Raw genomic sequence first — 27,443 nt, 5'->3', positions numbered from 1 at the left:
TTAAGAATATTGATTTGTACTTACGGTGATTTTCGCTTGATTTCTCTCTTACTTCAGGAAATGCGAGGAATCAAGCAAACATCATCGTAAGTACAAATCAACATATCCTTAACGAACTGTTTTCATTCTTAAAACAAATCAAAATGTAAATAACTTAATTACACCGACAATGCTTTGCCTCAATCAAGCAAAACGCATCTGGTGAAAAATAAATCACGCATTTTTGTAGCTGCAATGGCAGAACAAAAATACCCTCAAGAATTATTATATTATCGTATCACTTTTATATTATCATATCATAATCATATTATTATCATATCATTATGATCACATTATCGTATATTATTATCATCATATATTATTATTATTATGTTAGGAGGAGGAGGAGGAGGATAATGTTGATATTTTCATGAACGCAGAAACTCATCTCTAGACATGTGCTCACGGCAGGCCGAATCAGTCCAGGAAGTACGGTAGTGTCATCTATGAATAATCATGCTTCGCTACCACCACAGGCAACGCAGGGGAGAAATCTATTACAGAACTGCCAAAGGACCAAGGAACAACTTTGCTGAGTAATATCCATTTTGCGTTATTTTCGGATGCTTTCAATCCTGAATGAAGTGAAAACACAGGAAGCAACACATGGTCAGACACTGTGTCAATACTGGGAGTTCTACACCAATTAGCCAACGTCCATAGAGAGAGTCGCTGGCTGAACGAGGGGAATCCGGGAGAAAGTGGGAGAGATTCTGCAAGGCTACATCATTGAGCCTTCAGACAATCCTTGGTCTTTATGAAGGAGGATGGAATAGGAGTTTCTGTGAGTTTAGAAAAATCACGAAGAAACATATCTATATATTACCACAAATAAATGTCATTCTGGACTGCTTGAAAGGCTCAAAGTATTTCTCAAATATTCATATGCAAGCAGGCTACTGGAAAATCGAAGCTGATGAGGATGAGTGGAAAACTGCTACCTTCATAACTCCTGACAGGTTATATATGAGTTCAAAGGTATACCATTTGAACTGTGTGATGCTCCAGACACCCCTGAAGGTATGATGGGCAACATATTTCGACACCTTAAACAGACGACGTTTTTTCTGTCTGGATGGCACTGCCGTTTCCTGAATGACATCTAAGCCGCATGACAATCATATTTTAATGTGTTGAATTCGAAAATATGTCTCTTTATTGTCCAATAAATAAAAATCTTGGAGTACCCAGTAAATGACGATGTAGCTCGTCCAAATCCAAAGAAAATAGGAGTAGTCTCAGACTTCACGACTCTTCGGCACATTCATGAGATGAGAAGTTCTTAGAATGTGCTCGTATTACTGATGATTCATGAAGGACTTTTGTACCAAAGTCCTTCCTTTGCAGGAACTACTGCAGAAAGATGCCATATTTTTCTGGAACAACTTGCAAGAAATATCTTTTCTTGACCTTAGCGGGTCCGTTATATCTCTAGCTGAGACCGAACTTCATACCGATAGGGGTAGGGGCAGTTTAATACAAATTCAGTAAAGTGCTCTAAAGGTAATAGATTATGTTTCCAGAGCAATCTAAAAGTCTGAGATGAACTATTCTACAATCGACAAAGAGTGCCTTACTGATGTTTGAGCCATCAACAAGTTCTGGTCTAATTGATATGGCAAAACATTCACTGGTGTGGCAGTCACCATTCTCCATGCTAGCTGTCTAGCCTGAAGGATCCGTTATGTCGACTGATGAGATGAGCAGTGAGGTTTGAAGAGTAATGAATAAAAATTGTGTACGAAAACGGGTGTAAAGAAAAGGATTCTGACTGCCTTTCAAGGAGTTCTTCAGCAGAATACAGCGGCACTGCAGCAGAAATCTCACTCATCACAGTATAAATGACATTGCTGTTGAAGAGAGGGAAGATCCGGTATTGCTGAAAGTCCAAGAACCTTAAGGAATGAGGAACCAACTAAAGGAGGATTCCGACTAGTAAACCGAAAATTACATAAGAGGAACTATGATCCGATGGAACGGAAATGAATGCTCGTCATCCCAGCTCATCTGCAACCAGCGATCCTGAAAAACTTTCAAGTCACTCCGAAATCTGGTCAGCTGAGTTTTGTGAAGACTTGACCGAATCAGATGCAAGTATCTCCAGCCAAGTCTCTATCTATCCTTTAGACACTGTATCAACCACAGTAAGGAGTGTCGGGGATGGAAACATGTACCACAGCTACCTCTGTGGCATCTCGTAGTACCAATCCTGCCTGCAGTAGTGCCATTCGTTGGCGAGCATTACGCTGTTGGAAAATGGCACCACGATGCTGCCTCACAGATGTGATACATGGGATGTTGAATGTCTGTGAGGTACTACTGTGCAGTGAGAGTTCTCATTCACTACTACCCATGACCTGAAGCAATAACTGAGTGCTCTCCACACCATGACTCCAGGATTGACACCGCTGTGCTTCTGCAGAACACTGGAAGAATTGGCCTTTTGTACATTATTTCTCGACGACGGTCATTCGAGGTCATGCAGAGCTGAGATTAATCTCTGAACACAATGTGATGACACTCCGCAGCAGTACATGCATTCTGGTCATGACACCACTCCAGGTGCACCATTGTGTGTTGTGATGTTAACAGCAACCTACACATGGACAGTGAGACCCTAGTCTGACTGCTGCAAGTATCTGACGAATGAGGTGGGATGACACAGAGAGATACGGAAGTCCATTACTTATTCTTGGATGTCAAACGCCTATTTGAAGGTATTAAAATGTGGTCGGTGCCCAATATGGCGATCATTCCTTCCGGTGATCAAACTTGGTCGAATGTAACCTTGACAATGAGTATGCCTACTCTGACATTGCCATGCAATCCTACATCGGGCTACTGTTGACATCTGGATTGCCCAAAAGTCTGCACATTGTACGTCAGATCACAGAAGTTAAGCGCTGTCGGGCGTGGCCAGCACTTGGATGGCACCATCTGGGCCGCCATGTGCTGTTGCCATTTTTCGGGGTGAACTCAGGCTCGTGGTGCCAACTGAGGAGCTACTCGACCGAATAGTAGTGCCACCGGTCAAAGAAAACCATCATAACGACCAGGAGCGCTGTGTGCTGACCGCACGCCCCTCTTCTTCGCATCTTCAGCTGAGGATGACGCGGCGGTCGGATGGTTGATGGGCTACTTGTGGCCTGAAGGCGGAATGCTGAATATTGCACGATTCAGCCAACCAGCCCAAAAAAGCCATAATAAGGCAACTTTCAAATTCTGTCAGTTGTTTGCTGACAGACACGAGTACATGGTATAGCCATGTTCTTTACCGCGATCACTCAACGTCTGACGCTGTTCATGCCCCTTATCCTACGAGGCCTGGTAACGAAACTAAACACGAACAACGCTAATGTGTTCCAATGACCAACCTACATGTCATAGAAGTCATTTACATACTCTGTAATGGTGTGTGCATGTACGAAGTTAAATTGGCATCCAACAGTGTATTCTGAGTGTTTTGCTTTTCTTTTGTCAGGCCATGTGTTATAAATAACGGATCCATTGGTCGACACTGCCTATAATTTTCAGTGACATCAATGTTTTGGGTCAATGGATGTACATGCCTTTGGATCCCACACTCCTTCCAGTGACATATATATCAACGCTTCTTTTTGAAAAGTTACAGCAGTCATGGCATTAGATTACTCACCACTCATGGTGTTGTCGAGGAAAGTCATTTCCATCACTGCAGCATAGGTGAGCTGTCCTCTGTGCTTCGCCGTCACCATCTGGATCTCCTGGCGCAGTTTTTCTTGGACATCTTGATGGAAGGCCAGCTCATACAGCGCAAACGTCAATACCGAAGATGTCGTGTCGAATCCCCCCTCCAAGAAGATCATTATGTTTGAAACTGCTTTTATGACATCCATAACTAAAAAGGAAAAAGTGAATGATGAAAAAGTATGTTTTGGTGAGGTAATCTGTCTTGGAGTAATACATCTGCACTGTCCGGATCACTTCTTTTACCAACTACCGGTTTTAATTAGCGCTGCAGATCATCTTCAGGTCTAGATGCAATAGGAAAACGAGGCAACAATAAAAATTACAGAAGTGTGATATTACAAATACTACTACCAGGGGCTGCTCAATTAATAACAAGATGAGTTCCACACATACCTGGCGCTGTAAAATGTAGTTTGTTAACAAACTGCAAATACAAAAGTTGTGAGTGGGATAACAAAATTCGTGTGGTCACGTGACCTGTACATATGGCATAGGCTGGTGTATTAAAATAGCACGAAAGAGATTTCTTCATCATACAATAAAATAAATAACGAAATCAAGAATATCAGAGCAATTTTCGAAAGGGAAGAACCCGTACAGAACAGATATTTAACTTAAAACCAATAATAGCCCACATAATGCTAACAAGCAAACCACAATTCATAGGAACACAAATAGGTAACACAGAGCGAGTATGTAAATTTAAATACCTTAAAAAACTATTCAATGGAACCAGAAAAATTTGCAATAGGCGTATGAGTTACAAAATGGAAAGAGCTTACAGTTTGACAAACAATATTTACAACAAAAAACACGTATCTAGAAAAACGATGCTAAAATAGTATGCCACAGTGGTATAGATGAGCCTGTGCAACGATCTATATGCTGGACAGAATAAGGATACTTTAAAGACGAAATATTAGAAAAATAATGGGTTCAATATAAACTGCAGCTGGTTTTAAAATGACGAATAATGATATCTATAAAAGTAGAAAACATATCAGAAGTAATGTCTAAATGAAGATTAATCTCTTTTGGACACCTCTACCGAATGAATGAGTACCGGTTAACGAAACAAATGTTCGCGTATTTCTGGAAAAAGGAATTTGCAATAGCATGGAAATAAAGAAAAACTGGAAAGAAAGAACATCAAAGAATCGATAATAACAGGAAGAAACATTTTAAAGACTGAAACACTAAATGTATAAGGCTTGCAGTGTAGAAGAAATAAGAAACCCGGAGCAAAAAGAAGAGAAGAAAGGAAAGACAACACAGCTCAGAATGAGAGTATTGGTATAACAGGAAACAACTACAAAGAAAGGAGAGTGACTGAGGCTATTTCGTGATCCTGTTAAGTCAATACGAAAAAAACCCTAAATTAGGAATTAAATACATGATAATGCAAAACATTTCAGTACATACGATATATGACAAAGATAAAATACAGATGTAAAAAACAACCACAGAGTATAGAGTGAATTTTACATTTACGTTCTTGTTTGTAGATTTGAAAGACTGTGAAAACGTCACAAACGTAGCTTACTGCATAGTTTGAGTCTTCTGCCTGTTGCCCTCTAAGAACTGACATTCGTTTTGATGAATGGGAATAAAAATATACTGAGGAACTTTCTGGAAATTAAAAAGCGGTAAGTAAAGGAGGCAATATAGTTACAAAAATAACTGTAGTATTGCCCAAAGCTGTAGTTAATTTTATAGCTGTGTTCCCTCTTTCCCTGACCCGTTTTTTAACTTCCAGTAAAGGTCCTCAGTATATTTTTATTCTCATTCATTACAATGAAAACCAGTTCTTAAAGTTGTGTTTTAACAGACAGAAGAGTGAAACTATGTTGATTCATGTCCTGATACAGCTGACAGCAGTGCCTATCAGGGGCCTATGTTCATTCTACAGCATCAAGGTTGAACACAGAGATTCTGTTATGATTGACCAATCTTGTAAAGATGTCATTGTCCCAGCGCAGGTATAACACCAAATGCCGCGAATCCGTCTATCTTGAGGAGAGGCTACAAGAAACTATTGGGATGGCTAATGCTCCAGTTCTACGAAATAATCTGATTAAGTTCCAATTCTAGGATGAGAGACGCCTTTTATTTTGTCACGTGAACGACGGATTGGATAAGTTTGTTAATTTTTCACTCTCTTTGAAATGTAAAAAACAAGAACGAAAATGTACGATTCACACTGTAGTGTGAGGTAACTTTTTACATCTGCGTTTTATCTTTTGTTTTATAACACATATCTGCTTAAATGTGTTAACTTTCACGACTTTTAATTCGTGACTTCATTATTTATCTTCTTTTATTTTGTGATGGAGACCTCTCTTTGACGTTGTGTTTCATGTACTAGCGTATGATATATGCACACGTCAGGCAGCTAATCAAAATTTTTTTTCGTTCCACCCACAACCTTTGTATGTGTTAGTCTCATTTTGTTATTGATCGTGCAACCTCTGTTAGTAGTGTTTTTAATATCACACTTTTGAATTTTATTGTTGTTACGTCTTTTTCCTGTTCGAACTAGTTCAGCCGCGCGGGATTAGCCGAGCGGTCTAAAGGCGCTACATTCGTGGACTGTGCGGCTGGTCCCGGCGGAGGTTCGAGTCCTCCCTTGGGCATGGGTGTGTGTGTTTGTCCTAAGGATAATTTAGGTTACGTAGTGTGTAAGCTTAGGGACTGATGACCTTAGCAGGTAAGTCCCATAGGATTTCACGCACATTAAAGAACTGGTCTGAAGGTGATCTGCAGCGCATACTGAAACCGATAGTCGGTAATAAAAGAAGTAATACAAACGATATTTATTAATTATAACAACAGATCACGGTTTCTACGACATGAGTTCAGTTATGAGTTCAGAAAATAGTTGCCAACACTTTCTTGATAGTAAACATGAAAAACATTTGTCACAAAAGTAAAGCAACACAGGATGAAACTTCAAACAACCAAAATTACTCACAAAAATAAGGAAGGAAGATTAGGGTTTAACTATTTAAAAAAAAAAAGTTCACCTAAATAGACACTTTTCAGGCAGTAACTGCAACTAGTTGGACTCATTGCACTAAGCAACGAAGAGCACGGGAAGGAAGCTGCCTCTCACTTCCCCCTAGAGCCTTGACAAAAAAAGCAAAACATAAGCAAATTGAATTCGCACCTTCCCCGCCACATGACATTTCAGTTTCCGAAAAGTCACGAATATTACGGATGATGGCAAGTAGAAAGTACACGAAGAGCCTATTTGTGGCGAAGCCTCAAAACTAAGACGGCGCTACACAATGTCTACGGAGTGAACAAAAGCACTCTGAGTCGTTGGGCGAGTCGCCTGTCGTCATCCCAACGAGATTGCCAATCCGATCTCCCACGTACTGGCTGGGCTCTCTCACCTGTGACTCCTGCAGTGTTGGAACGTGTGGACACACTCATTCGACATGTTCAGCGGATCACTATCAAACAGCTCGCTGCTCAACTGGACATCCCTGTTGGTAGTGTTGACATACTCGTCCACCAGCTGGGGTATTCACAGGTGAGTGTGCCAGCTGGGTCCATCGCAGCCTAATAGTGGACCATAAAGAGCAATGTAGGACCATCTGTGCGGAATTGCTTGCTCATTACGAGGCTGATCGTGACATTTTTTAGTCTAACATCGTCACAGGCAATGAAACATGGGCTCGTCACTTTGGACCGAAAACAAACGACAGTCTATGTAGTGCTGCCACATCGCCTGTCATCTGAAGAAAAAATTCAAAGCCCCCGTCCTCAGCTAGTAAAGTCATGTCTATGGTCTTCTGGAACTGTGAAGGGGTTATTCTATTTGACGTCCTCCCTCATGGTGTAACGATCATCCCTTAAGTCTATTGTGCTCCTTCAGCAATTTGAAGGAAGGATTTCAGTCTGTTCGTCTCCATAAAAATGCAATTGAACTTCTTCTCCATGACAATGCAATGCCTCACATGAGTCTGTGCACCTGAGAGAAGCTCACAAAACGTCGATAGGCGGTTCCTGCTTATCCACCATACACCCCGGATCCCCCACCTTCTGACTTCCATCTATTTTGCCCAACGAAGGAAGCAGTCCGCGAGAATAGTATGTGGATGAAGGAGAGTTTATTGAGGAAGCAAAACGTTGGCTCTGACGTTGACAAGTAAGTTGGTACCACCCCGGCACGAATCCGCCCGGTGGATTATTGTCGAGGTCCGGTGAACCGGCCAGTCTGTGGATCGTTTTTAGGCGATTTTCCATCTGCCTCGGAGAATGCAGGCTGGTTCCCCTTATTCCGCCTCAGTTACACTATGCCGGCGATTGCTGCGCAAAGAAGTTCTCCGCGTACACCACCATTAACACGCAAACATAGGGGTTACACTCGTCTGGTGTGAGACGTTCCCTGGGGGGCCCACTGGGGGCCGAACCGCACAATAACCCCGGGTTCGGTGTGGGGCGGCGGAGGGGTGAAGTGGAGGTGAAGTGGACCGCGGTAGCCGTCGTGGGGTTGTGGACCACTGCGGCTGCGGCGGGGACGGAACCTCTCCGTCGTTTGTAGGTCCCGGTTAACATACAATACAAAGTTGGTACCATGTGGAAATAGAGGTCCTCCCAGTAAGGTGTCTTAAGGTCTTCGCACTGAAAGGAGATTATGTTAAAAATAGAGTTTTGCAGCCAAAAGATTTGGGAGTAATATGTACGGGAATCCTGAATAAAACCAACCTGATTTCAGAAAAATGTGCTGCATTAGTTACTGATCACACCTCTTATTTCGACATTCTCTGATATTCTGATTACAACTGAAAGATCTAGAAAGCTCAGAGCTCTACAAACTTCCACTAGCGATGGACCTATGAATTACAATCACTTTTTTTCGTGTTACCAGCCAATACCAAAACCTACTAAAAATGTCAGTACAGAAAGTATTGGTGTTTATCGGAACATCACCGGTCTCCCAGCAAAATAACATGTACACATGGCTTATAAACGTTCCTGGAAGGGCTCATTTCATTTTGCAGCGGCGTTTGCGTTGGATTGAAGCTTCCTGGGAGACTAAACCTCTGTGCCGCACCGGATCTAGAAACCAGATCCTCAACTTTCCGGCCAGGAAGTTTATTTTTCGTTACAAAACTGTAGGTGAGTTGCCACTCCCAGAAGAAAAAAGGAATTCTGTCCACTCTACTAACATGTATTTCGAAAGTAGACATAAAAAGCGCTGAAATCTGCGTATATATTTTGTGAGAAAGAATATCGATGACAAATAAAAGTGGTTCATGGTAAGAAACATATGGCATTGTCATGAAACTGGGTCTACTGAACAGCACTATCTGATTAAAAGAATCCAAACATCCTGCGTAATGCGGAATTGGCCACTAGATGTCGCGAGATTCGAACCCGCCAGTATAAAATGGGGTGCGAGTGTTGTGTTGTCCGTAAAAGAGCAGTAACTGCACAATGGGTTGGTCACGTGTGCTCGGTGACTACGAACTTTGACTAGACATGGATGTCACTTGAGTAAGATATCCATCAGGGACATTTTAACACTTCTTAAGTTGCCGTAGCGTGCACCTATCAAAACAGACGACGACACTGCGAAATATTTTTTGCTGGAGAGTGACATAGCGAACGAACAACACAGGTGTTTCGTGAGTACGTCAAAGGAACACACTCCTGGTTCGTTACAGGGAGATAAAACACCATTAACAAAATTTTCAATACACATCTTTCTGGAATAGCACATAGCAGACCTTTTCTGATATACCCATTTAGCATATACGTTCCATACTGATGAACGTGTGTTTTGTGTTTCGTGAATGGCCATCATCGAATTTACCCTCATCTTGCTGCTCTGTTGATTGTTCCCAGGCTTCATCCATTGCAGGTGCTTTGCCTGTTTCAGCATCCTGGTCATCGAAGATGCGTAGCACCGCGTCCACTACATCGCCTCGTACCTCTCCCGTTTTCTTCCGATGATCCATCACCTGAAATTTGTAGAAGAACATATTAACAGAAACAAAAAACCTGAGAGGAACATTTTGTGAGCCTTGAACTGGCACTGCTGATGTTACATATACTTCAGAATATAAGAGATATGATAGTGTCTGGCAGCCGAAGTGGCCGAGCGGTTATAGGCGCTACAGTCTGGAACCGCGCGACCGCTACGGTCGCAGGTTCGAATCCTGCCTCGGGCATGGATGTGTGTGATGTCCTTAGGTTAGTTAGGTGTAAGTAGTTCTAAGTTCTAGGGGACTGATGACCTCAGAAGTTAAGTCCCATAGTGCTCAGAGCCATTTGAACTATTTTTTTTTATAGTGTCCTCGCTCCTTTCTACAAACCTCCACCATTTTGTTCAACAACCTTCAATATAAATCTGTAAAGGTTACTGGTCTTGAGTACCTACTTGCGAAAGACAGCACAGTACAGCATTTTACTTCGGTTGGTAGAAATAAATAGTAATATCCCAGACAAATTAGTAAGAAAATCAGCAAATGCGGAAAAATTTATAAAATTTTGAAACTTCCGGAAAATACTCATTTGGGATATAGTAATAAGAAACAGAAAATTTCCACTTCAGGGGGGGGGGGGCGTGGCGTCTCCCTTTTATCACCTCTGAAAGTAAATTTTTACCATATTTTAAATTTATACGCAAAAAGGCTCATGTTTCGAACAGAGCTCTTATTAGTAAATATATTCCTCGCAAAATTGTACAGGAAAACGATCTTGTGCATCTTTTCACTTATACGGATGGTATTTGAGGAATAAGCGTTGGAACAGTATTCTGTTAACGTAAAAGTTTGCAGTTTTTTATGCTTAGCAAAGTATTTAAGTGAAAAATGTAATTACGTGTATGGAAATATTTCGTGGCCTATATATTCTATTTGATAATATTTCTTTTGTGATCAGTATTAATGAAATCAGGAGTACGCGCCAACAATGAAAACGTCAAGTTCCCCTACCCAATCATTCAGCGCTCCCCTACCACTATTGTCGCTGCCGTTTCTTCCTACCCAGTGTCCAGTTCAGTTGAGTTAATGTTGCGAACTGTCAAAGTAGTGCCAGGGTGTTCTGTTTTTGTGGCCGGATTCTTCAGTTTGTGGTGCTACGAAGTGCTTCTTCTTAGTCACTTTTCTTTTGTCTGGATTGAGAAAACAATAATGCTATAGCCTACTACCAGTTTAATTTGTGATAAATCTGATTCGGAAGCAGAGACATCAGTAGTGACGAAAGGGCTTGGAACTCTGATACGCGTCAGCAAGGAACGGAAGGATGGAGTTCATAATGTTCTACAGAACGCTGGACTGATTGACGTGCATAAGGTATGTCGACGTGAATGTATTAAAGAACATAATATAAGGAAACTAATTAATCAGAATGTTACACAAGTAGCTGATAAACGTTTGAGATCCTGTTCCTCTTATCCATTCAGTTTTAGAAAAGGCTGTTTGATATCTACATCAACATCTACATTTATACTCCGCAAGCCACCCAACGGTGTGTGGCGGAGGGCACTTTACGTGCCACTGTCATTACCTCCCACTTCTATTCCAGCCGCGTATGGTTCGCTTGAAGAACGACTGTCTGAAAGCCTCCGTGCGAGCTCGAATTTTACATTCGTGATCTCCTCGGGAGGTATAAGTAGGGGGAAGCAATATATTCGATACCTCATCCAGAAACGCACCCTCTCGAAACCTGGCGAGCAAGCTACACCGCAATGCAGAGCGCCGCTCTTGCAGAGTCTGCCACTTGAGTTTGCTAAACATCTCCGTAACGCTATCACGGTTACCAAATAACCATGTGACGAAACGCGCCGCTCTTCTTTGGATCTTCTCTATCTCCTCCGTCAACCCGATCTGGTACGGATCCCACAGTGATGAGCAATACTCAAGTATAGGTCGAACGAGTGTTTTGTAAGCCACCTCCTTTGTTGATGGACTACATTTTCTAAGGACTCTCCCAATGAATCTCAACCTGGTACCCGCCTTACCAACAATTAATTTTATATGATCATTCCACTTCAAATCGTTCTGTACGCATACTCCCAGATATTTTAGAGAAGTAACTGCTACCAGTGTTTGTTCCGCTATCATATAATCATACAATAAAGGATCCTTCTTTCTATGTTTCGCAATACATTACATTTGTCTATGTTAAGGGCCCGTTGCCACTCCCTGCACCAAGTGCCTATCCGCTGCAGATCTTCCTGCATTTCGCTACAATTTTCTAATGCTGCAACTTCTCTGTATACTACAGCATCATCCGCGAAAAGCCGCATGGAACTTCCGACACTATCTACTAGGCCATTTACATATATTGTGAAAAGCAATGGTCCCATAACACTCCCCTGCGGCACGCCAGACGTTACCTTAACGTCTGTAGACGTCTCTCCATTGATAACAACGTGCTGTGTTCTTATTGCTAAAAACTCTTCAATCCAGCCACACAGCTGGTCTGATATTCCGTAGGCTCTTACTTTGTTTATCAGACGACAGTGCGGAACTGTATCGAACGCCTTTCGGAAGTCAAGGAAAATAGCATCTACCTGGGAGCCTGTATCTAATATTTTCTGGGTTTCATGAACAAATAAAGCGAGTTGGGTACCACACGATCGCTGTTTCCGGAATCCATGTTGATTCCTACAGAGTAGATTCTGGGTTTCCAAAAACGACATGATACTCGAGCAAAAAACATGTTCTAAAATTCTACAACAATCGACGTCAGAGAAATAGGTCTATAGTTTTGCGCATCTGCGCGACGACCCTTCTTGAAGACTGGGAATACCTGCGCTCTTTTCCAATCATTTGGAACCTTCCTTTCCTCTAGAGACTTGCAGTACACGGCTGTTAGAAGGGCGGCAAGTTCTTTCGCGTACTCTGTGTAGAATCGAATTGGTATCCTATCAGGTCCAGTGGACTTTCCTCTGTTGAGTGATTCCAGTTGCTTTTCTATTCCTTGGACCCTTATTTCGATGACAGCCATTTTTTCGTTTGTGCGAGGATTTAGAGAAGGAACTGCAGTGCGGTCTTCCTCTGTGAAACAGCTTTGGGAAAAGGTGTTTAGTATTTCAGCTTTACGCGTGCCATCCTCTGTTTCAATGCCATCATCATCCCGGAGTGTCTGGATATGCTGTTTCGAGCCACTTACTGATTTAACGTAGGACCAGAACTTCCTAGGATTTTCTGTCAAGTTGGTACAGGGAATTTTACTTTCGAATTCACTGAACGCTTCACGCATAGCCCTCCTTACGCTAGCTTTGACATCGTTTAGCTTCTGTTTGTCTGAGAGGTTTTGGCTGCGTTTAAACGTGGAGTGAAGCTCTCTTTGCTTTCGCAGTAGTTTCCTAACTTTGTTGTTGAACCACAGTGGGTTTTTCCCGTCCCTCACAGTTTTATTTGGCACGTACCTGTCTAAAACGCATTTTACGATTACCTTGAACTTTTTCCATAAACACTGAACATTATCAGTGTCGGGACAGAAATTTTCGTTTTGATCTGTTAGTTAGTCTGAAATCTGCCTTCTATTACTCTTGCTAAACTGATAAACCTTCCTCCCCTTTTTTATATTCCTATTTACTTCCATATTCAGGGATGCTGCAACGGCCTTATGATCACTGATTCCCTGTTCTGCACTTACAGAGTCGAAAAGTTGGGGTCTGTTTGCTATCAGTAGGTCCAAGATGTTATCTCCACGAGTCGGTTCACTGTTTAATTGCTCGAGGTAATTTTCGGATAGTACACTCAGTATAATGTCACTCGATGCCCTGTCCCTCCCACCCGTCCTAAACATCTGAGTGTCCCCGTCTATATCTGGTAAATTGAAATCTCCACCTAAGACTATAATATGCTGAGAAAATTTATGTGAAATGTATTCCAAATTTTCTCGCAGCTGTTCTGCCACTAATGCTGCTGAGTCGGGAGGTCGGTAAAAGGAGCCAATTATTAACCTAGCTCGGTTGTTGACTGTAACCTCCACCCATAATATTTCGCAGGAACTATTCACTTCTACTTCACTACAGGATAATCTACTACTAACAGCGACAAACACGCCACCACCGGCTGCATGCGATCTATCCTTTCTAAACACCGTCTGTGCCTTTGTAAAAATTTCGGCTCAATTTATCTCTGGCTTCAGCCAGCTTTCTGTACCTATAACGATTTCAGCTTCGGTGCTTTCTATCAGCGCTTGACGTTCCAGTACTTTACCAATGCAGCTTCGACAGTTTACAATTACAATACCGATTGCTGCTTCGTCCCCCGCATGTCCTGACTTTGCCCCGCACCCTTTGAAGCTGTTGCCCTTTCTGTACTTGTCCGAGGCCATCTAACCTTAGAAACCGCCCAGTCCACGCCACACAGCCCCTGCTACCCGTGTAGCCGCTTGCTGCATGTAGTGGACTCCTAACCCATCCAGCGGAACCCGAAACCCCACCACCCTATGGCGCAAGTCGAGGAATCTGCAGCCCACACGGTCGCAGAACCGTCTCAGCCTCTGATTCAGACCCTCCACTCGGCTCTGTACAAAAGGTCCGCAGTCAGTCCTGTCGAAGATGCTGCAGATGGTGAGCTCTGCTTTCATCCCGCTAGCGAGACTGGCAGTCTTCACCAAATCAGATAGCCGCTGGAAGCCAGAGAGGATTTCCTCCGATCCATAGCGACACACATCATTGGTGCCGACATGAACGACCACCTGCAGGTGGGTGCACCCTGTACCCTTCATGGCAACCGGAAGGACCCTTTCCACATCTCGAATGACTCCCCCCGGTATGCACACGGAGTGCACATTGGTTTTCTTCCCCTCTCTTGCTGCCATATCCCTAAGGTTCTCTACTACGCGCCTGACATTGGAGCTCCTAACTACCAGTAAGCCCACCCTCTGCGACTGCCCGGATCTTGCAGACTGAGGTGCAACCTCTGGAACAGGACAAGCAGCCATGTCTGGCCGAAGATCAGTATCAGCCAGAGACAGAGCCTGAAACCGGTTCATCAGGCAAACTGGAGAGGCCTTCCGTTCAGCCCTCCAGAATGCCTTTCGCCCCCTGCCACACCTCGAGACGACCTCCCACTCTACCACAGGTGAGGGATCAGCCTCAATGTGGGCAGTATCCCGGGCAGCCACAGCCGTAGTCCGATCGGGGGATGCGTGGGACGAGCTAGCTGTCTCCGACAAACCCCCACCTGGACCCCCACAGTGATGGCCATTGGCAACAGCCTCAAGCTGTGTGACGGAAGCCAACACTGCCTGAAGCTGGGAGCGAAGGGATGCCAACTCAGCCTGCATCCGAACACAGCAGTTGCAGTCCCTATCCATGCTAAAAACTGTTGTGCAAAGAACGTCTGAACTAATCTACAGGAGCACAAACAATTCGACACAAAATTTAAACGGTTATTAAAAAACAAGATTGCCTAGAAAATGCAGTAATGCTGCTACTTGCGCACTGCTGACACACTGCTCGGCGGCGGAAGGAGACTACGCGATTTTACACTATTCAGGTACTAAAACGCGATGCTACAACTCTCAAATACTATAATACGCCCTAAATTTATGAATTAAAAATGCAAGTACCAAAAACACACAAAGAAATTAAGAATTAAACTATGTATCAAAAAGTGAGCTAAGAGTATACGATTTGCTGCTGGCAGCTGCTTATCCAACGGCGGCAGGGAACACACTGGCTGTGACCAACCGACACTGGCCGTTCAAAACAAAAATAGAAGACAGACGACTACGCGAATTTACACTGTTCAGGTACTAAAACGCGATGCTACAACTCTAAAGTACTATAATGCGCTCGAAATTTATGAATTAAACAAGAAAATACCAAAAACACGCAAAGCAATTAAGAATTAAACTATGTAGCAAATAAATGAGCTAAGAGTATACGTCTTTCTGTTGGCAGCTGCTTATCCAACGGCGGCAGGGAACACACTATATGTGCTGAAAAGTGTGACACAGAGGCGGAAACAAAAAAAAAAAAAACATTCCATAAACACCGTGGAAGGTTTGAAGTTCGCTCTATAACTCTGAAACATAGGCTACGCTGCTTGAGAAAGCAGTGAAACGCGATGATGATTTCGGTAGAAAGGTTGCTGAAGGCGTCAACGGTGTTTTGTGTTTAGTAGCTGCAGAGTCGCGTTATCATCAAGACTGCTACGCTAAATTAGTGTCGAGCTTCCTCCTCTGTTCAGAAAAGAGGCCACCGTCAAGATACCAACTTTGATGCCGCTTTTCAAGAATTATGTAAATTTATAGATAGTTGAGAGGAATGTCAATTTTCGCTGCTCAATTTGTTGCAGAAAGTTAATGAATTTCTACCAGAAGCAGAGACAATGACTATAAAAACTCTGAAAAATAAACTGACGTAACACTTCGATGATCGGGGTCTTGTTTGCCACAATGCCAAAAACTCCCCGAGTTGTACGTTTTCGTGGCAGCGGCCACAAACTTTTGAATCAATGGTCTAATGAACGAGCTGTTAATGAAAAAGATGAGATGAGATTAGATTAGATTAGATTAGATTAATACTTGTTCCATAGATCATGAATACGACACTTCGTAATGATGTGGAACGTGTCAGGTTAATAAAAGATGTCTGTACAAGAAATTACATTACACAAAATATTGCATGACACTAATGATTAAGTTTTTTTTTTTTTTTTTTTTTTTTTTTTTTTTTTTTTTTTTTACTTACTTTATATCTAAAAATTCAGCCAATGAGTAGAAGGAGTTGTCATCTAGAAATTCTTTTAATTTATTTTTAAATGTTAGTTGGCTATCTGTCAGGCTTTTGATGCTGTTTGGTAGGTGCCCAAAGACTTTTGTGGCAGCATAATTTACCCCTTTCTGTGCCAAAGTCAGATTTAACCCTGCATAGTGAAGATCATCCTTTCTCCTGGTGTTATAGGTATGCACACTGCTATTACTTTTGAATTGGGTTGGATTATTATCAACAAATTTCATAAGGGAATATATATACTGTGAGGTTACTGTGAGGATCCCTAGATCCTTAAATAGATGTCTGCAGGATGACCGTGGGTGGGCTCCAGCAATTATTCTGATTACACGTTTTTGTGCAATGAATACTTTTCTACTCAACGATGAATTACCCCAGAATATGATGCCATACGAAAGCAGTGAATGAAAGTAGGCATAGTAAGCTAATTTACTGAGATTCTTATCACCAAAATTTGCAATAACCCTAATAGCATACGTAGCTGAACTCAGACGTTTCAGCAGACCATCAATGTGTTGCTTCCAGTTTAACCTCTCATCAATGGACACACCTAAAAATTTTGAAAATTCTACCTTAGCTACAGACTTCTGTTCAAATTCTATATTTATTACTGGAGTTGTGCCATTTACTGTACGGAACTGTATATACTGTGTTTTATCAAAATTTAAAGAGAGTCCGTTTGCTGAGAACCACTTAATAATTTTGTGAAAAACATCATTTACAATTACATCACTTAGTTCTTGGTTTTTGGATGTTATTACTATACTTGTATCATCAGCAAAAAGAACTAACTTTGCATCTTCATCAATGTGGAATGGTAAGTCATTAATGTATATCAAGAACAGTAAAGGACCTAAGACCGAACCCTGTGGGACCCCGTGCTTGATAGCACCCCAGTTTGAGGAATCAGCTGTTTTAACATTACACGAACCACTTATTTCAACTTTCTGCATTCTTCCAGTTAAGTATGAATTAAACCATTTGTGCACTGCCCCACTCAAACCATAATGATTTAGCTTATCTAAAAGAATTCCATGATTTACACAATCAAAGGCCTTTGAGAGATCACAAAAAATACCAATGGGTGATGTCCGGTTATTCAGAGCATTTAATATTTGATCAGTGAAAGCATATATAGCATTTTCTGTTGAAAAGCCTTTCTGAAAACCAAACTGACATTTTGTTAGTACTTTATTTTTACAAATATGGGAGGCTACTCTTGAATACATTACTTTCTCAAAAATTTTTGATAGAGCTGTCAGAAGAGAGATTGGGCGGTAGTTGTTGACATCCGACATATCCCCCTTTTTATGCAATGGTTTTACAATGGCATATTTCAGTCTATCAGGGAAAACACCCTGCTCCAAAGAGCTATTACATACGTGGCTGAGAATTCTACTTATCTGTGGGGAACAAGCTTTAAGTACTTTGCTGGAAATGCCATCAATTCCGTAAGAGCTTTTACTTTTCAGTGAGTTTATTATTTTACTGATTTCAGAGGGAGAGGTTGGTGGAATTACAGCTGTTTCAAACTGTGCAGGTATGGCCTCTTCTATTAATAGCCTTGCCTCTTCTAGTGAAGATCTAGATCCTATTTTCTCCACAACATTTAAAAAATGATTATTCAAAATATTTTCAATTTCTGATTGTTTGTTAGTGCACTTGTCATTCAATTTTATTGCACTAAAGTCTTCCTGTGCTCTTGGTTGCCCTGTTTCCCTTTCAATAATATTCCAAATTGCTTTAATTTTATTATCAGAGTTACTGATCTCAGACATGATACACATGCTTCTGGACTTTTTAATAACTTTTCTTAGTACCGCACAATAGTTTTAAGAAAGCTAATAGTGGAAGCAGCAGCAGTTATCATGCGTGAAGATATAAGAACGACTCCTTACAGTATTGCCGATTATCCGGATATCAATGACTTAACAGAGAATGCTCAAGTTATGGTTCCTAACACTTTACAAACATTTGTGAAGGGTGTGGTTCTGACAAAAAAAGGTGGTGAACAGTCCCCTTTAAGAAATATACAGTAATATCCTATGCGATTGTGCTAGCTACCAGGGCTCGTTCATTTATCTCCCCACTGCAAATTGTCTTGCAGTGTACTCGTCTCGTAAAGTGGGATCAAAAAACTTTGCTGAAATTGTCTCGAATGTGGGTTTCTGCTCCTCACATAGGACTGTGGCTTTATTTGAGGCTTCTGCCGTTAAGTTCCGGAAACCCAATATTTCAAATGATTCATTCCTATAGTTCGTTTTTGATAATGCTGACTTCAATATTGCAACAATGACTGGGTAGAATCAGGTGTGTGACTCCAGCAAGAACGATAGAACATCAGAAAGTAACGAAACTCTCTGTCACGTCGAGCTCTACTGAATCAGCAAGTGCCCAAAAAATTAGTCTGCTAGCACTCCGAAGGTAGAACAGAGTTTGGAACTGAAGAAATTGTTCTGCAAAACGCCTACTCGGAACAATCATTCACTACAGCAACAGTGCTTACCAATCACGATTTTACTTGGATGATGGGAAAGTTTTTACAGTTTTCTGTTCCTGCATGGCAAGTTTTTATAAAGAAAATCATCTTATATGTAATCAAATGTGTTAGCGCTTCCATTCATCAACAACCCACCCACAGATTATAGCACAATTTTAACTGCTTCAACTTATGCCATCACGGAGAGTAAGAAGACCACAGAGCAAACATACAGTACGTCGTCAAACATTTAGCTGCGACGAAACGAAACTGCTGAGCGAAATTCGTTAGAGATACAGGTGAAATATGTATACAAATACGTGTGAAACATATTACACATGCGGGAATTAGTTTGCATGTCCACCAGTGTGCAAAGCCACGGGTACAAAGCTGAAGCTAAACCCCTGGAACATTTTCAACCGAATCTATTACACATATTAGTTACAATCTGGAAATGAATACTGTGGGGTAAGAACTACCAGGCCCCTGTTGGCGTGAGCGTGAAAACGTGGAGAGAGAAAGTGGGGGAGGGGGCGGCGAAGGAAGAAATGGACAGAGGGAGAGAGAAGGGGAAGGAGCAGGTGGACAGAGGGGAGAGGAGGAGCTGATTGACAGAGAAAGGTGCTGGAGGAGATGGATAAAGAGGTAGAAAGAGAAAGGGTGAGGAGGAGATGGGCGGCGCTGGGTACTCACCTAGTACGAAATAAAATCCTGAAAACACAAATACAAATGGATTATTACTCTCAAGACATAGATAATAAGTTAACTGAAGTCAATAATGCAGAATAAGGCAGTGAATAAAATAAATTCCACCTTGGCGTTTGATTTATGTTCGAAAACGAAAACTTGAAAGCCCGAAACACAAACTATTGACGGATTGCTATTCATAATATATACATATTTCACTATCCGTGTGCCACGTGAAAATATTACGGATTCATTAAAATTTGCAAAACTTACTTTTTCTTCGAAAGTTCGGCCCCTTTTGCTGTTGTTACTCCAAATATTTACGAGATAGAATAAATAAATCATTTTAATCGCTTCAACTGGATTTATTGGGATCGCACTGTAGCTCGTAGAGCAACTAAGTCTCAAAATTACTAACGACATTGTTCAACACAAGCTCCTGCTAAAAGTGGTTTGTCATTACGTCTGTCATATATGAGCAGGAATTTAAAGAGAGCAAGCGAGAAATACGGTACCAGCGGCTAGTCTACTTTCCCCGAATAACATCAAGAATGTGCCGAGCCAAAGATCTTCATCAGATAAGAGTGTCATCAACAACGTCAGCTGCCCTTCCTACGTGAGACGTGTAGAGATCTTTGCGATTTAACCCGAAAAGATTTCAAGCATAGTCATCAGGGACTTTTTGCCACCATGCCATCTGTATTCTTTCTTTCGAGACTAATGTTAAACATTAATTTTTTCCCGCCGCTGGAACCTGAAACCTTTGAATCAACAATTATCGCTTCGGCTACGGAGGTGGACGAATTCGTGGGCGCTCCTTGTATTTGCCTGCCCGTAATTGTTTGCACGGCCAACGAATTGGCATGTTTGGCATTTTCAAGGACTGGGGCTATTGACCCAAAAAAAAGAGTAGCAACTTTATTTACCAACTGAATAACCATGGGAGCGAACCTTACAAATCTGGAGTATATTCAAAATAAATTCGGCAGCTTTGCATAAACATTTTTGTAGACGAAACTACCAAGATTTCCGCCACATTGTTCGTAGTCGGCAGGCTGTTTCAGGCGCAGCAAAATACACTTATTTAGAAATCAGTGGTAGCGTGAAATACACATCTAACATTCCATACGCGCAACAGGAAAAAAATTTACACTTCAGAATGTGATTGCGAAAGGGAATAAAATTGACCGACGATCTCTGTTCAGGTACTTTAACAGCCGAAACTGGTGTGTAACAATGTGGACATACGTACTATACCTAATTTCGATCAATGTCATTTCTACTAGCTTATAAATACTTTGCGCCGCTCACCTAAACAGTCTTTACGAACGGAATGATAGTGTTCTTCATTTCTTCCTATCTTGTACTAGTCAATTTCTGCTTGACTACCATAACCAAGCTCCTCTACGATGAACTGAACTTCAAAGCACCCAGTGCTATACTAAATCTAGAAGTAAAATACCGAGGAGAACTTTCTGATGAAGAGTGATAGTCACTATGAACGTGATACCGATCCAATGTTATGAGATTTTGTAAAAACCACAACAGACTCTCATGGAAAATATCTGTTTATTCCTTTCCCAGTTTCAATCATTATGATCATCTCCAGAGAGATCAGCTACTTTCACGAAAGAAGATCAACTTGAAGATGATCATAATGATAGAAACCAGCAACAGAATAAACGAATATTTGCCATCAGAGAGTGATGTATGTTGTGATATTTACAAAATTTCAACACTTCATTATCGTTTCACGTCCGGTACTCCGCCTGTAAAATCTTAATTTTGATTCTACAGTGACGGAAACATCACTGACAACATGGTAGAAAGTTCGTTTTCAGTAATTGATATCATATATCAAACTCGCGCAACATGGAATCAGCCACGCTCTCCTTCAGCACAAACTGGGATGCTGTAGTACCTCCGCCGGTAATGAGGGAACCCTTATGGTATCACTTCGGTGTCTAACTGTTAACAACAGTTTCTCAAGAATGGGTAGATACATGAAGTTGAAATTTATGTTACATATGGAGGTCTATAGGCCCTTATACGTCAATGTGTCAAAAGATATGGCCACTAACATCATAATCAGATTTTCATACTCTCCAACTCACTCCTCAAAACTTATAGCGTGCTTCCCGTTGACGTAGAAACATGAGGTTTGGCAAGAGGCAAGTTTTCAAAGTACAAGTAAAGGAAAAAATGCGAAAATGGTTAATTTGTAATTATATAACACGAAAGAAAACATTTTTAGTCATTTGTTATCTTCTGTCTGTCTGCCTGTCCCTTTGTTATGATCCCTTTTATCTCGGAAACGGATAGACGTATCACTTTATCTCGGAAACGGATAGACGTATCACGTTGAAATGTATGTCATGTAAGTCCGAATGTTTTAATGACGAAGGTCGCATTTAAGAATTGAAATTTATCAGTGCTGACATGTGAAAATTTGTGCCGGCAGGGACTCGAATCCAGATTTCCCGCTTTACGCAAGCGGCTGCCGTTAACCACCTCAGTTGCCCGAACACGCTTCCCTTCCGACCCAACTGTCAGCCTGTTGCACGCGACTGACCTACCCATAAACCCCTTACAATCAGTCCCTGAAGCGCGTATGAGATTGTGCTTGGTGTGTACCAAAAAAATGTTCAAATGTGTGTGAATTCTTATGGGATTGCTAAGGTCATCAGTCTCTAAGCTTACACACTACTCAACCTAAATTATCCTAAGGACAAACACACGCACACACACACACACACACACACACACACACACACACACACACACACACACCTATGCCCGAGGAAGGACTCGAAACTCCGCCGGGACCAGCCACAGTCCATGACTGTAGCGCCTGAGACCGCTCGGCTAATCCCGCGCGGCTGGTGTGTATCGTTGGCCGTCGTCACCTTATGTAGCGTAAAAGATTTAAGCTTTTTCGTCAATGCAATCAAAAGATTCGGTCGTTTGTGGTACATATTTTGACGTCTTGCCAGGAAAGATATCCATGACAGGCATAAATCGTCGAAATTCTCGATTCTAGGGATGGATGAAGTATCTCCACTCATACTCATAAATTAAGGATAATTGCAGAATATAGTGCCACACAACGAGGCACTACACAGAACTGGCGTTAATAGCATAGGCACGTAGAGAACATACACGACACAGATCAGTAAGTCCACGGTATTGGTAATAAGTTGAGAAAACCGTGCCGAAACACATGTGCTACAAAACGCCACTGTTTCCTGCGCATGTACCCCGACATCAATATGGGGTATGATCACCATGCACACGTATACAGGCCACACGACGGGATGGCATACTCTGGATAAGATGGTCGAGCAGCTGCTGGGGTATAGCCTCTCATTCTTGCACCAGTGCCTGTCGGAGCTCCTGAAGTGTCGTACGGGTTTAAAGACGTGCAGAGGTACGTCGACCGAGAGCATCCCAGTCGTGCTCGATGGGGCTTAGGTCTGGAGAACAGGCAGGCTGCTCCATTCGCCTGATATCTTCTGTTTCAAGGTACTCCTCCACGATGGCAGCCGGTACACCTGACCTGTTACAGTTCCTCTGTCAAAGACATGCAGGGGTGTACGTGCACCAATCATAATCCCACCCCATACCATCAAACTTCGACTTCCATACAGGTCCCTTTCAAGGACATTTAGTGGTTGGTATCTGGTTCCTGGTTCACGCAAGATGAAAACCCGGCGAGAATCACTGTTCAGACTATACCTGGACTCGTCCGTGAACATAACCTGGGACCACTGTTCCAATGACAATGTACTGTGTTTTTGACACCAGGCTTTACGGGCTCTCCTGTGACCAGGGGTCAGTGGAATGTACCTTTCAGTCTCTGGGCGAATAAACCATGTCTGTTCAGTCGTCTGTAGATTGTCTATCTGGAGACAATTGTTCCAGTGGCTGCGGTAAGGACTTGAGCAAGGCTACCTGCAGTACTCCGTGGCCATCTGCGGGCTCTGATGGTGAGATATCAGTCTTCTTGTGGACGTCCCGTACTGTAGCGCCTGGACACGTTTCCTGTCTGTTGGAATCGTTGCTATAACCTTGAGATCACACTTTGTGGCACACGGAGGGCCTGTGCTACGACCTGCTGTGTTTGACCAGCCTCCAGTTGCCCTAGTAGTCTACCCCTCATAACGTCATCAATATGTGTTCTTTGAGCCATTTTCAACACACAGTCAGCGTCAGTAAGTCTGAAAACGTCTGCACACTTACTCGCTGCACCGTAATCTGACATGCACCAACACACCTCTGCGTATGTGGACTGCCAGCGCCACTGTGCGACGACCGCAGGTCAAATGCACCGCATGATCATACCCCGAGGTTATTTAAACATGGAAACCGCCCACCAGAGCGTTGTTTCACCATGTATCAGCATTATCCTTAATTTATACACTCAGTTAAGAAAAAAAGAAACAGGACACCTTGAAGGACTAGAGACAGGCCGTTCATATTCACAGGACACATACATTAGTTTGTTCTGCAGAAATTATATGCATTTCAGTCATCTCGGTTCAGCATGTGTCCTATTGCCTAGCAGGCACAGGGTCCTCCATGGCCCCTGATAACTTGTTCCATGCTCGATGGCATCGATGCGTGTAAGCGCGAATGTCGTCCTGTGGTATAGTCATCCATGCTGCATTCACCTGGTTCCTAAGTTCATCTGTGAGGGCTGGAATTGGATCACAGCGCATATCCCACACATGTTCTATTGGCGACAGGTGTAGTGATCTGGCGAGGCAGGGCAAAAGGCTGATATCATGTGGGGTGTTGTGCAGAAAGGGTATGGCTACCGGTAGCAGGATGTCGCTTCAGTACATCCCTCTGGTGACAGTGCCCTCTACACGCAGCAACTGTGATTTGTGGGTGCATTTAATAGCGCTCCACATTATAAGGCCTCGAGTTGGCGCTGTATGTCTTGTGCGAATGCAGTCACTGTGATGCCGCTCCCCATTCTGCGGCCAACCAAAATGCGGCCATCATTTTCAAACAAACAGAACTTGGATTCGTCCGAAGTACTATCTGATGCGATTGCTGTCCCAGTGACGTCCTTCCATACACCATCTCCGTCTAGCACGTTTCTGCGCACTTGTCAAAGGTAGGCGGAGAATTGGATGCCGCGCACGTAGCCCAGGCGCCGTAATAAAAGGCGAAACTGTCACCCCTGATGGTTCAAATAGCTCTAAGCACTATGAGACTTAACATCTGAGGTTATCAATCCCCTAGACTTAGAACTAATTAAACCTAAGTAACCTAAGGCCATCACACACATCCATGCCCGAGGCAGGATTTGAACCTGCGACTGTAGCAGCAGCGCGGTTCCGGACTGAAGCGCTTAGAACCGCTCGGTCACAACGGCAGGCTGATAGTGTACGAAGTGTTCCACCGTTGCGCCAGAGCCGAGGTCGCAGAGTTGTCCTGTAGTGTCATTCAGATGAAGTGTCGATCTTCTCGTGGAGAAGGGGGGTGGAGGGGAAGGAGGAGAAAGAGGAGGAGGAGAAGGAGGAGGAGGAGGAGGAGGAGGTGGTGGTGGTGGTGCTGGTGGTGGTGGTGGCCTGGGTGGTGCGACCTGACGCATCTCGTCGTGTTCTACGGTCTTGCATGAGCCTTTTAGCACACACCCGTTCAACTGCCGATCAGCCCCACACGAGCAGCAATTTTCCGGATGGTTGCATCACATTTTCTCAAGCTAAGCCCTCTTTCAAACTACCTGATTTGACGGTACGGTTCGCGCATACGTCTGGGAAGCATGCTGAACGTCTGATCAAGTCGCAATGGACCATTACCTTAGGTTCCTAGCAACAACGAGAGCCGCAGTCAGATTTTACAGGTAGGTGGTGTTGCTCCACGATACCGATGTTGACCCTGAACACATGGGCTGAAATGGTACAAATTTTGATCATTTTTACAGAAAATACTAGTGTACGTGTCCTGTGAATATGAACGTCCTGTCTCTAGTCGCCGACAGGTATGGCAGAGCGGTTCTAAGGGCTTCTGTCTGGAACCGCAACACCGCTACGGCCGCAGGTTCGAGTCCTGCCTCGGGCATGGATGCGTGTGATGTTCAAATGTTCAAATGTGTGGGAAATCTTATGGGACTTAACTGTTAAGGTCATCAGTCCCTAAGCTTACACACTATTTAACCAAAATTATCCCAAGGACAAACACACACACAGCCATGCCCGAGGGAGGACTCGAACCTCCGCCGGGACCAGCCGCACAGTCCATTTCTGCAGCACCCTAGACTGCTCGGCTTATCCCGTGTGTGTGATGTCCTTAGGTTAGTTAGATTTAAGTAGCTTTAAGTTCCAGGTGACTGATGACCTCAGATGTTAAGTCCCATAGTGCTCAGAGCCATTTGAACCATTTTTATCTCTAGTCTTTCAAGTTTTCTTAACATAAGTGTACATAATTAAGTTTGTTCAGAACCGTCGGTGTACGTTCCCTACTCGCATTTATCCGAATTTTCTTTTTCCACCTGATTACCTGAACAATCGTGTCGAACAAGCCTTTCTCCGCATCGGAGGATGTAAACTTGAAGGGCAGGAACCTCAGTAACTGCGGGGCGAGGAAGAAGACGGCGTAGGCCGGCCCAGCGAAAGCGTCCTTCCGCAGGAATCTGTGCAGCTGTCGACATACTGGGGAGTCTTCGTTCTTCAGGGAGCCGCCCTCCACGCCGAGGAAGATGGAGCACACGATGTCCGCCGTGTAGCACGTCAGTACCTGGCGCACGTCGACGGCGCTGTCTGAAACAGTTGCGGCCAGGCCGCCGCGTCTAGTTTCCGCGTTACACGTACTGCCATGACTGGCTTTTGCTTCAGTCCTTAACTTACGTTCACACGTGAGCAACATATAGTTCTATGTACTGACTTCTCAGAAAATCCTAAGAAAGTTTGGTCTTATGTCAAAGCGGTAGGTGGATCAAAACAAAATGTCCAGACACTCTGTGACCAAAATGGTACTGAAACAGAGGATGGCAGACTAAAGGCGGAAATACTAAATGTCTTTTTCCAAATCTGTTTCACAGAGGAAGACTGCACTGTAGTTCCTTCTCTAGATTGTCGCACAGATGACAAAACGGTAGATATCGAAATAGACGACAGAGGGATAGAGAAACAATTAAAATCGCTCAAAAGAGGGAAGGCCGCTAGACGTGATGTGATACCAGTTCGATTTTACACAGAGTAGGCGAAGCAACTTGCCCCCCTTCTTGCAGCGGTGTACCGTAGGTCTCTAGAGAGAGAGCGAAGCTTTCCAAAGGATTGGAAAAGGGAACAGGTCATCCCCGTTTTCAAGAAGGGACGTCGAACAAATGTGCAGAACTATATCCCTATATCTCTGGCATCGATCAGTTGTAGAATTTTGGAACACGTATTATGTTCGAGTATAATGACTTTTCTGGAGACTGGAAATCTACTCTATAGGAATCAGCATGGGTTTCGAAAAAGACGATCGTGTGAAACCCAGCTCGCGCTATTCGTCCACGAAACTCAGAGGGCCATAGACACGGGTTCCCAGGTAGATGCCGTGTTTCTTGACTTCCGCAAGGCGTTCGATACAGTTCCCCACAGTCGTTTAATGAACAAAGTAAGAGCATATGGACTATCAGACCAATTGTGTGATTCGATTGAAGAGTTCCTAGATAACAGAACGCAGCATGTCATTCTCAATGGAGAGAAGTCTTCCGAAGTAAGAGTGATTTCAGGTGTGCCGCAGAGGAGTGTCGTAGGACCATTGCTATTCACAATAAACATAAATGACCTGGTG

General features: G+C 43.0%; 1 protein-coding gene across 1 annotated transcript in view; it reads right to left on the bottom strand.

Moving 5' to 3' along the window:
- Positions 1-27,443, bottom strand: part of LOC126285136 (cytochrome P450 6j1-like) — a 106,928-nt gene that overhangs the window by 45,221 nt on the left and 34,264 nt on the right. The window contains exons 3-5 of the mRNA XM_049984456.1: positions 26,163-26,422; positions 9,593-9,740; positions 3,695-3,916 (exon numbers count right to left, since the gene is read on the bottom strand). Of these exons, the coding sequence (XP_049840413.1) occupies positions 3,695-3,916; positions 9,593-9,740; positions 26,163-26,422 (630 nt within the window). The remainder of the gene's footprint in view (positions 1-3,694; positions 3,917-9,592; positions 9,741-26,162; positions 26,423-27,443) is intronic.

The sequence above is a fragment of the Schistocerca gregaria genome, chromosome 8 (genome assembly GCF_023897955.1).
Source record: "Schistocerca gregaria isolate iqSchGreg1 chromosome 8, iqSchGreg1.2, whole genome shotgun sequence".
Taxonomy (NCBI): domain Eukaryota; kingdom Metazoa; phylum Arthropoda; class Insecta; order Orthoptera; family Acrididae; genus Schistocerca; species Schistocerca gregaria.
This window is presented reverse-complemented; position numbering and strand designations above follow the sequence as displayed.